At 40.1% G+C, this 10894-nt stretch overlaps 1 protein-coding gene across 1 annotated transcript; it reads left to right on the forward strand.

Annotated features, from left to right (window-relative positions):
- The first annotated feature begins 1732 nt into the window (after positions 1 to 1732).
- Positions 1733 to 10098, forward strand: PRSS55 (serine protease 55). Its single transcript, XM_036749987.1, has 5 exons — positions 1733 to 1787; positions 1884 to 2046; positions 5001 to 5239; positions 8506 to 8648; positions 9808 to 10098. Exons 1-5 carry the CDS (start codon positions 1733 to 1735, stop codon positions 10096 to 10098), a joined length of 891 nt encoding a protein of 296 aa, XP_036605882.1.
- The last annotated feature ends 796 nt before the right edge of the window (positions 10099 to 10894 follow it).

Genomic DNA, 10894 nt, shown 5'->3' on the forward strand with positions numbered 1-10894 from the left:
GTCTTCTGAACTTCTAGAGAGGTGAGAAAACTGGTGGATAGGGTGGGGGAGGGACTTTTAAAAGGGTGTAAAGGATAAGCTTAGAAGGGTGGGAGGAGAAGATAAGGGAGGGAATTTTAGAGGGATGAGTAAAATAAGGAATAAAAGAGTAAGGGGAAAAGATAGAAGATAACATGGATAGGGTAGAAAGAGAGACTGAGAAGGAAAACAGATGGAGTAAAATTCACAAATAATAATTAGAACTGTGTCAAATCTATAAGAATGTGAGTCATTTCCCAACTGATAAATGGTCAAAGGATATGAATAGGCAATTTTTCAGTGAAGAAATCAAAACAATTTATAGTCATATAAATATGGTCTAAATCATTATTGATTAGAAAGATGCATGTTAAAACAACCTTGAGATATCATTTTACACCTACCAGATTGGCTAAAATGATAGAAGGGGAAAGTGAAAATGTTGGAGAAGATGTGCAAAAAATGGGACACTAAGTCATTGTTTGTGGAATTGTAAAATGATCCAACAATTTTCTGGGAGCAATCTGGAATTTTTATGCCCAAAGAGTTATTGAAGTAATCTATACCCTTTGACCCAACAATACCACTAGTTGGTCTATTTGAGGGATGTTGAACCTGCCGCCTTAAGGCCACATGGCCTTAAGGCCTCAGGTTCCCCACCCCTGGTCTATTTCCAGAGAAGATTAGGGGAAAAGGAAAAGAACCTATATGAATTAAAACGTTTATAGCATCTCTCTTTGTGATGATAAAGAACTAGATATTGCAGGCATGCCCATCAATTTATAGCGGCTCTTTTTGTGGTAGCTAAGAATTGGAAATCAAGGGGATGCCCATCAATTGGGGAATGGCTGCACAAGTTGTGATATATGAAGGTAATGGAATACTACTGTGCTATAAGAAATGATGAGCTCAATTACTTTAGAAAAACATAGAAAGACTTGCACAAAATGATGAAGAATGAAATGAGCAGAACCAAGAGAACAATGAACAATAATAGTAATATTGTTTTCAGAATGACTTTGAACAAATAAGTTATTTTTCTATTATAAATACCCAAATTAACTATAAAGGACATTATGAATAAAGATGTTATCTGCATGCAGAGAAAGAACCGATAAATAGAAGTATGTATAGAACAATTTTACATATGCACACATATTTGTGTCTAATGGTAGCCATTTCTAGGATGGGGCGAGGGAGGGAAGAAAAAAAAAATTACGTGATACTTTTGTTGCATATTTGAAAGGAATAGGAAGTTGTGTTATTGTACTATGTAATGGAAATGCTTGTTTTATTCCATAAATTAAAAATAATTATAAAAAAAGAAACCAATTCCCTGACCAAAGAAGAAACAGGTTCAGGAGACAAAGAGAGCCTCTACCCAACTATTGTCTTTGCTGGAATCTCTAGGGATCACAGAATGTGAGAGATAGAAGTTATCTTCATTGTTGAGTTCAAATCTCTCATTTTATTCATGAAGAAACTGATATCCAGTCAGTCATTCAATAAGCAATTATTAAGTGCCTTCAATGTACCAGGCCCTATGGAAATAAACACCAGGGATACAAAAAAAAAGTCCAAAGATCCTCCCTTGCCCTCTGTTCTTATGAGAAGGAAAATCAATTTGCTCAAAGACACACAGGTACTAAGTGGCAGAGCTGGTACAGGTGCAGAGCTCACCTGACACCCAGCACAGCGCCTTTTGCACTGTAGCATGAGAGCATTCATTTCACCAGGTTTGAAAGAAGATGGGAGTTTTGCTTTCCAAGGTATGTGCAAACCTACACGAAGACTACCATTTTCCTTCTCATCTCTCCCCTCTCTTCTTGCAATAGTTCCCTGTGGTCAAATCCATAATCCTCCAGTCTTGAAAACTGAAGCTGCCCCGATCGTAGGGGGAGTTGACACTTCCCGTTTTCAAGCTCCATGGCAAGTGGGCATCTATTTCAATAACACATTTTTATGTGGAGGATCGATATTGGATAAGCTGTGGATTCTAACTGCTTCCCACTGCTTCAAGAATGACAAGTAAGTATTGAGAAAATGAATTTATTTATATTTTTTTTCTTTCAGAATGACAGAGTCTCAGCTATGGGGGGAATCTCAGAGGCCTCTGTTCCTACCCATATCTGAACAAAAATCCTCTCTACAACAGGCCCAATAAGTGGTCATCTAGCATTAGCTAGAAGACTTCCTAGGGCCTTCCACTTGGTTACAACCCCAAACTGTCTGGCACACCTTTTCATCAAGTCTAAATATGTTTCTTTGCAACTGACACCCATTGATGTTGGTTGTACCCTGCTGAGTGGAGCAGAAGGTGATCTGTGCTTTTAATATTTATCGTCACGGGGCGGGGGGTGGGGTGGGGGGGGGTGGGGGGTGGGAGGGGGCGGGGCATACACACTCACACAGGTGGGGCAGCCCTGAAACAAAGCACGGGAATGAAATTGGAGCCAGCTGCTTTTATTTAATTGACTCCTGACAATCCTTAAAGGTAACTCCTTTTTTCCTTGCTAGGCTTTCTTTATTGGGTGCCTATATATGCAAGCACAGGAAAAGCCCTCTATAGCCCTTCTATATAACTATAGAATCTTACCGCTAAAATAACAACAATAGCTAACATTTATATAGTGTTTATATGTGTCTGTGCTAAGCACTTTACGTTTATTATCTCCTTTGGCCCTCACAACAACTCTGGGAGGTGGATACTATTATCATCCCCATTTTACAGTTGGGGAAACTGAGTCAGACAGTGGTTAGGTGACTTGCCCAGGGTCACACAGATAGTAAGTGTCTGAGGCTGTATTTGAACTCAGATCTTCCTGATGCTAGGCCTAGCATTCTATCCATTATGCCACCTAACTACTCCAAAGGACCTATTCAAACTCCATCATTTTACTTATGAAAAAGTAGACCCAGAAAGATTAAGGCATTTACCTAAGGCCATACAGCTACTAAGAGGCAGACCCAGATTTCACTCAAGTCTCTTAGTAGTCTAGGACTCTTTTGACTACATCATTCTCCCTCTTAGAGATTTGTCCAGAGTTTTCATTAATTTCAATTAATTTTCATTAATTTCATTAATTCAAACTACTGTAACCAGACTTCCAATGGATTAATTGAGATTGCTCTTCTCCCTTTCTCTATAGCTCAGAACCCCTTGACATCATCTTCTCTGACACACTCTTCTACTACTCTGGTCTCTGGGAAGGAGGTGACTTCTCTGGTCTTCTTGGCCCTTGCCAAGGCCAAACCTTCTGCATGTACCCTCAAACCTCTCCCCATTTCTCTCCACTGCCAGACTTCCCCCATAATCAATCATTCTTTCTCTCTCTCTCTCTCTCTCTCTCTCTTTCTCTCTCTTTCTCTCTCTCTTCCCCCCTCTCTCTGTTCGCCCCCCCCCCATACTTTTTTCTATCGTGCTTACAAACATGCTCAGGTCTTCTCCATTCTTAAAAAAAACAAAACCAAATTCATGACTCTGCAGCTATCATACAAGATCTCCTTTTCTCTTTCACAACCAAAATCCTAGGAAAAAAGCTATCCACATTCGTTGCCTCCAGTTCATTTCATCTTAGTACACAGTTCACTTGGATTCCGATCTTATAATTCAACAGAAACTACTTTTAAAAAAAACTATTTTATTTTATTTTATTTTCAGCTCTGATTTCTCTCTCCTCCTAGTGCTTCCCCTCCATTGATAAAGGAAGAAAAAAACAAAACCTGTTACAAACAGGAATAGTCAAGCAAAATAAATTCCCCTATTAGCCGTATAATAATAATAATAATAATAATAATAACTCCTTCTTTGACAGAAACTGTTGGGAAAACAAACTGCTCTCCTCAGAGTTACCAATGATCTTTTTTTAAAAAAAATTTGACAAGTGTTTATTATGAATCAAGAAACAAACACATATTAAGTGCTAGGTAGGTGACAGGGACCCAAAGATAAAAGTAAAACTGTCCTTGTCCTAAGAAGGCACTTACTACAGGGAAGGAGCAACATGTGCACAGATAAATGAATACAACATATACACAAAGCACATCCAAAGTAAGTGGGAGGGAGCATTAACAAATAGGGGAACCCAGGTAGACTTCTTGTAAGAGGTGGCACACAAGCTGCACTTTGAAGGCAATAGGTAAGGAGTGAGCATGTGTTCCAGGCATAGATCACCTGAGCACAAAGACATGGAAACAGTGGTAGAAGCAGGGGAAGTTCTGGGTGGGAAATACCAAGAAGGCCCATTTGGTTGGAACACAGAGTGCAGGAGAATGAAAGTCATGTGGAATGGGGGAGGGAGGTCAAAGGGAGAAGAACATTTATTTATTAAGCACCCGCTATGTGTCATGCGCTGTGCTAAGCACTTTACAAATATCTCATTTAATCCTCACGACAACCCCAGAAGTAGATATTATTATTAATATTATCCCCATTTTGTATTTGAGAAGGCTGAGGTAGACAGATCTGGGGCAAGATAATTAAGGGCCTTAAAACCTGCAGGAGTTTGTATTTTATCCTAGAGGTGAAATGAACTAGTAGAAGAACCGTGAAAGAAACCTAAGCAGAGGAATGACTGGTGAGAACTCTAATTCAGGAGTAAGCTGGTAGTTTATCATGCAAAGAGATATTAGGCAACAAAGTTGACAAAGGAGAATGCCTAATCCTCAGTTCTGATATCTAGCAAAGCTTCCCTCATGCTATGTAGAGAGACATTGTATGTACACTGAATCAGGTACCCCCATCTTGAGCTATATTCCGTCTGTGGGTCTCATCCCACCAACTTTCCATGATATCCATGAGATCCGATTTGCCTTCTCGCTTTAGGGACTCTAGAAAAGGTTCTAGTCTCTCTTCCACGTGGCAGCCTTCATACTGGTCTAGCACTCTATCCCTGACATCACTTAGCTGCCTTGGGTTTAGTTAAATTCTCTTCCTATATGCAATTTCCCGATTTTTCTCATCTTTTTGGTTTCCAACCAAGCACAGCCTATTTGGAAATGCGCATATTATTGGAGCAATCTGACAGCAAGTTAATGGAGAAGAGAAATGTGTCAAAGCTCATTCGTCATCCCAACTTCAATCAACTATTCATGGACCACGACATTGCTTTGATGTTGCTTGATTCTCCTATAGAACTTAACAGACAGAAAATACCCATCTGCCTGACAAGAAAAGTTCTCAATGTGAAAGAATGCTGGGTAACTGGATGGGGACTCACAAGTGAGTGACTTTTCCAGAGTATCTGGCCCCTCTCTCCTCTTGTGCTATATGTGGCATATATGTGCTGTTGACAGAATAAGAAACCTTTGGGGATCTTGCTTGTCCAGGGAAAAAAGATTACTTAATTTATCCAGTAAGCCTTATTCTTTGTTTTGGATCAGAAAAACAGACTTTCTGTCCCACTTGCATCATTCACAACCTCACTTGGTGTGAAAGGGAGATAGGCCCCTACAGGTACCCTCCAGGATTCTTCTCTCCAGTCAGGATTATAGCACATAATAGAATTATGGAATGTTGCAGTGGGAAAGGACCTTAGAAAAACAGGGAAATTTCTATTTAGGCATAATGTGGATTTGATGGCCTCTGAAGTCCCTTCCCATGCCTTAATTTTGTGAAATCACCTTCAGTAGCTACCCAGTGACTTAAAGATACAGTCCTAACTCTTGATAACTTGAACCTCCACACAATCTGGCTCCAACATACCCATTAAGTTTTCTTGTCAGTCTGTCTGTCTAATGCACAGTTCTTTCCTTCAAAATGGACCACTAATTGTTCCCCAGCATCATATTTTTCAATCCCACATCTGCATTATCATGCAGTTTGTTTCTGATGCCCGGGACACATGTCTTTATCATTAGAATGTACACTTCCTGAAGGCAGGGTCTTGTTTTTTTGCTTTTGCTTTGTATCACCAACACTTAGCACAGTGGCTGGCACACAGAATGGCTCAATAAATGCTCCTTGATCGATTGTTGGCTGTTGAAAACCTCCTCTTGCTTGGAGACACAATTCAGTTTCTTACTCTGATTTCTCTCTGGGGAAAGTTTTCTTTTCCATCTCAGATTTTCTTTGAGCACTTTGGGTCTCTTGTTTTTATCGCTCTCACTCTACTTCGTATGGTACCATCTTTATCACATTAGCCCTAGTAGATTGGTTATAAGCTCCTGGAAACCAGACTATGTATCGATTGTCATCTTTGTAGCCCCTGTGCCTTGCACACACTAGGTGCTGGATAAATGTCTGTATAATTGATGTAGGGTAAATCAAATGAAAAAAAACCAGTATTCTCTATCTCATTCATCCATCTTAACTGGGGTTGGGGGAACTTCCTGGTATGGATGCTTCCCCCACTGAAGCAGATTGGCAGCTTTCTGTAATTTATAATCTTGGAGAGCTGCCTGGGGATACACTCACCCATTATCACACAGCTAGTATAACTCAGAGGCAGAAGCAGAATTCAGATCTTCCTGACTCCAAGGCTAGACACACTCTCCCCTGATAGTCTGCCCATCTCAATAACTGACAGGTATCCATAAGGTTTGCTAGGTTCTTTACAGCTTTAACGCGTTCTGTCTTTATTGCCAGACTACTTAGACTGTCTTAGAATTGCTAGCAAATGGCTTGATCTATTGAGAGGGATGGGAAGAACTTGTAAAATGTTAATCAGATCACTTTAGGAGTTGCTCCTGGTAACTTGTAGTAAACCACATTCTGGAACACAAGGACAGGCTTTTAATAAAAGTGGAGAAAGAAAAAAAAAGAATTGCTAGCAAAGGTCAAACTCAGACTCAAAGGACTGTAATTTGTTCTTATTGAATATATTATTCAAATAAGAGCTTACGTAGCACCTACTATGTGCCAGGTTCTGTTCTAAGTGCTTTACAAATATTTCCTTTTTTCACATTGCTTCCTTTACTTTTATTCTATATTTTTTAGCTTTTATTCTGTATTTTATTTTTCCCCAGTTACATGTAAAAACAATTTTAACATTCATTTTTAAAACTCTTAAGTTCCAAATTCTTTCCCTTCCTCCCTCTCAACAAATACTGTTTCATTCAATCCTCACAGTGCAGCCATGGGAGGTAGATGCTATTATTTTCTCTATATTATAGTTGATGAAACTGAGACAGACAGAGGTTAAATGGCCCATCTGGGGTTACACAGCTAGGAAGCATCTGAGGCTGGATTCAAACTCGGGTCTTTCTGACTCCAAGCCACTCTCTCTACCCAATGTACCACCTAACTGCTTCAAGAAAGTCCTTAAAATCAAAGGGTTTTGAGTAAAGGAAGCACTATTAGAATGGCTTTAATCTCCCAAGGTGGTATAAAAGTTATCTTATTCAGTTATTATTATCTTAATTGGTTATCATTCATACACATATATGTGTGAGGGAGCTGAATAAACAAATTCAACATTTCATTAACCTCCATGTTAAGAGAACCTAAGAGAACCCGCTCCTGCTGGACATCAGAGGAGGAAAATGGGCCAAAACAATAGATAGACTTGAGCAAAGATGAAAGTCATCTCATCTGAAAGCTACTACTCATTCTGTCTACATCTGTCAATGGATTTTAAAGTAGGTTTGTGAGGATTCAAGAAGTACTCTGTGAGGGCAAAAGACTTTAATGGCCAAACTAATGGCCTACCTAGGAAATGGACAGGGTCTAAAGGGCTGAACTCTTGCCTCTGCTTTTTCTGCTTAAAGAAGGGTTATAAAGCACTAGACAGATGTGATCCTAGTTGATTCTCACAACGACCCTGAGAGTTAACTTCCTCAACTGTGAAATGAAAATCGTAATAGTATCTGAGTCAGAAAGAGTATAAATGACTTGCTCTGTGTCAAACAGCTGGAAAATGTCTGAGGCTGGATTTGAACTCAGATCTTCCTGACTTCTAGGCCACACTCAATCCACTGTACCACCAAACTGCCAAGAGAGAAAGGAGGATTCTTGATGGGTGGCCAGGAGGGTAATATCCTAGTTCTTTCTTGTACACGGTTGTCTCATAACTCTGTGCCACCAGCACCTTCACAAAGCGGGGGCACTCAAGATGCGTCATGGTGATGATAATAATGATGTCAATGAAGCAAAAGCATTGGGTTGAAGAGTACGGTGAAGCTAAATACCGGTTGAGTTTCAATTCCTGATTGGAGGATGAGTTTGGGAGAACTGGTGGGTTTTGCTTTTCTTCTTCAAAGACTTCTACTCCTAGCCAAAATTGAGAGAGAGAGAGAGAGAGAGAGAGAGAGAGAGAGAGAGAGAGAGAGAGAGAGAGACAGACAGAGAGACAGACAGAGAGACAGACAGAGAGACAGAGACAGAGAGAGAGGAAGGAGATATGTCTTTGTTTCCTCTCTTGAGTGGAAGGGGAGGGATATTAATAATGATCAGATCTCTGTAGTCTGGGGCTATTTAAATTCTATCAAAGAACAGTTTCTTACTGCTGGTTCCCCCTTCTCTCTTGATCTGTCTTTCCTTTTGATTAGAACCTGCGAAGCGAATGGATTTCCCACTGCAAAAAGCCAAGCTTGAGATCCTAAACCAGGAAGAGTGCTTTCAGAGAATTTATCTACTCACTGACAACATGATCTGTGCCTGGGATCCTGAAGGACAAAAAGATTCCTGCCAGGTAATCAAGACTCTTGTAATTAGATTCAAGGTGAACCCAACTCCCAAGGACCCTTTGTGACCCCCAGGCTGGGCCAGCAGCTATTGGCCCCCCTTTGAGCAGCAGTCATTTCAATGTAGGCTACTTCTTCCTTCTTGGTATTTCTAGTAACACCTGGAATGAAAAGATGTGAAGCTATGCCCTGTTGTAACATCATGTAATCTAAAATGGTTTTATTCTATGCAAGTCTGAGAGGTGCTTTCCTTGGGTTCCTTCAAGGGGTAGAATTCCTTTACCTTGCTACGACTCTTTAGATGACAGACCAATCCATCATTTATTAAGTACCTACTATGTGCCAGGCATTGTACCATGCACTGAAGATGCAAAGAAAGGTAAAAGACAGTCCATGCTCTCAAGGAACTCACAGTTTAATGGAAGAAACAACTATGTACACACAAGATATATACAGGACATATTGGAAATATTCAACAGAGCAGAGGTACTAAAAATAAGGAGAATCACAATCATTCCTTTAGAAGATGAGATTTTCTCTGAGACTCGAAGGAAGCCAGAAGGTAGGGATGAGGACAGACAGGTGTGGAGGACAGACAGTGAAATTGCTCAGAGTCAGGAGATGGGATATCCTGTTCAAGTAACATTAAAAAGGCCAGTGTAACTAGATTACAGGGAATATGAAGGAGAAAAGGCATAAGAAGACTGGAAAGGTAAGAATTGGTGAGATTTTGAAAGGGTCTGAATCCCAAACAGAGGATTTTATATTCACTTCTGGAGGTGATAAGGAGCTGCTGGAATTTATTGGGGGAGGAGGTGAGATCTGAACTTTAGGAAAATCACTGTGAAAGCTGAGTGGAGGATGGACTGGAGTGGGGAAAAACTTGTGGCAAGTCAACCAACCAGCAGGCTCTTTAAGTAGTCCAGGTGTGAGGTGATGAGGGCCTACAGTATCAGGGGAGATATAGGGACAGATATAAGAGATGATATGAAGGTAAAATGGACAGACCTTGACACATTTTATATACGAAGAAATGAAGGCTCATAAAAGCTAAGCTACTTGCCCAAGATCATAGAGACAATACGTAGCAGAATAAGGTTTCTAATTCTTTTGATCCAACTAGAATGTGATTGGGAAGAGAATAATATTTTTCTTTCTCCCCTTTAGGGTGACAGTGGGGGACCTTTGGTTTGCAACCAAAAGAATAATGAGAATATATGGTACCAAATGGGCATTGTCAGCTGGGGAGAAGGCTGTGGTCAAAAAGGGAAACCCGGTGTATACACAGCAGTCTCCAATTACTTGCTTTGGATTGTGTTAAGGACCCGTGAGGAAGGCCATCCCTACATCCCGTCATCTTCTGAACATTTTTTTGCTCCCCCACAATGTTTAATTTTGTCATTGTATTTTTCATCTCTTCTTCTGCAAAAGATCTTTTTTCTCCTCACAATTACATAATTCAGTGCCTCTAGACCAAGTGGGCTGATTGGAAAGTATCCAAGATCAATGGTGATCATGTGAAATCACTGAAGAGCTAGAGCAATTTTAAACACTAGATGTGGATGAGGCTCAGGCTCTCTGGCCTGCTGGTAAACCTCTCCACCCCTACTTGTCTACCCCCAGCACCATGAAAGAACTCTTTTGGGAATAAAAGCACCAGGATTCTAACCTTGGATGCACCGTTAACAATTTGATCAACTCAGTCTCTCAGGGCCTCAGTTTCCCCTTTAGTAAAATAAAGAGATTGATTAAATGAGGAAGGGTGATAGGAGGAAACCTAGCTTTCCTCAATGAGTTCAAGTCACCAGGCTTAGCCAATATCCTAAGACACTGGGGGGAAAGGAAACAAACTTGTTGAATGTTCTCACAGAACTGCTCTCAGTGATTTGTGAAATTATGAAGAACAAGAGAAACAGTATATGTAAGCAGTTTTCTGATTTTCAAAAATGGACCAGAGAATGGATTATTTAGATCAAAGGCCAAACCAGCCTGACTGAGATTCCTGGAAAAATTCTGGAGTTAATTATTAAAATGATGGTATGTCAGCATTTAGAAAAGGAGAAGTGATCACCACAAGACAGTGGGTTATGCCAACCTTACCTCATTTTATTTTTTGACAGGATTATTCAACTAATAGATAAGAGGAATGGTATGGACATCATTTATCTGGATTTTGGCAAGACATTTATTTAGTAAAGTTTTCTCGTGATAGTCTTGTAAAGAAGATGGAGAGATATAACAGAATAATGGTATA

Source organism: Trichosurus vulpecula, chromosome 3 (assembly GCF_011100635.1).
Source record: "Trichosurus vulpecula isolate mTriVul1 chromosome 3, mTriVul1.pri, whole genome shotgun sequence".
NCBI classification, from domain to species: domain Eukaryota; kingdom Metazoa; phylum Chordata; class Mammalia; order Diprotodontia; family Phalangeridae; genus Trichosurus; species Trichosurus vulpecula.

Excerpts from the sequence above, each read along its gene's own strand:
- PRSS55 (XM_036749987.1), top strand. The coding sequence starts at position 1,733 with ATGAGAGCATTCATTTCACCAGGTTTGAAAGAAGATGGGAGTTTTGCT. Across the intron at positions 1,788-1,883 it reads TGGGAGTTTTGCTTTCCAAG|TCTTGAAAACTGAAGCTGCC; the intron begins GTATGTGCAAAC and ends ATAATCCTCCAG. Across the intron at positions 5,240-8,505 it reads AACTGGATGGGGACTCACAA|AACCTGCGAAGCGAATGGAT; the intron begins GTGAGTGACTTT and ends CCTTTTGATTAG.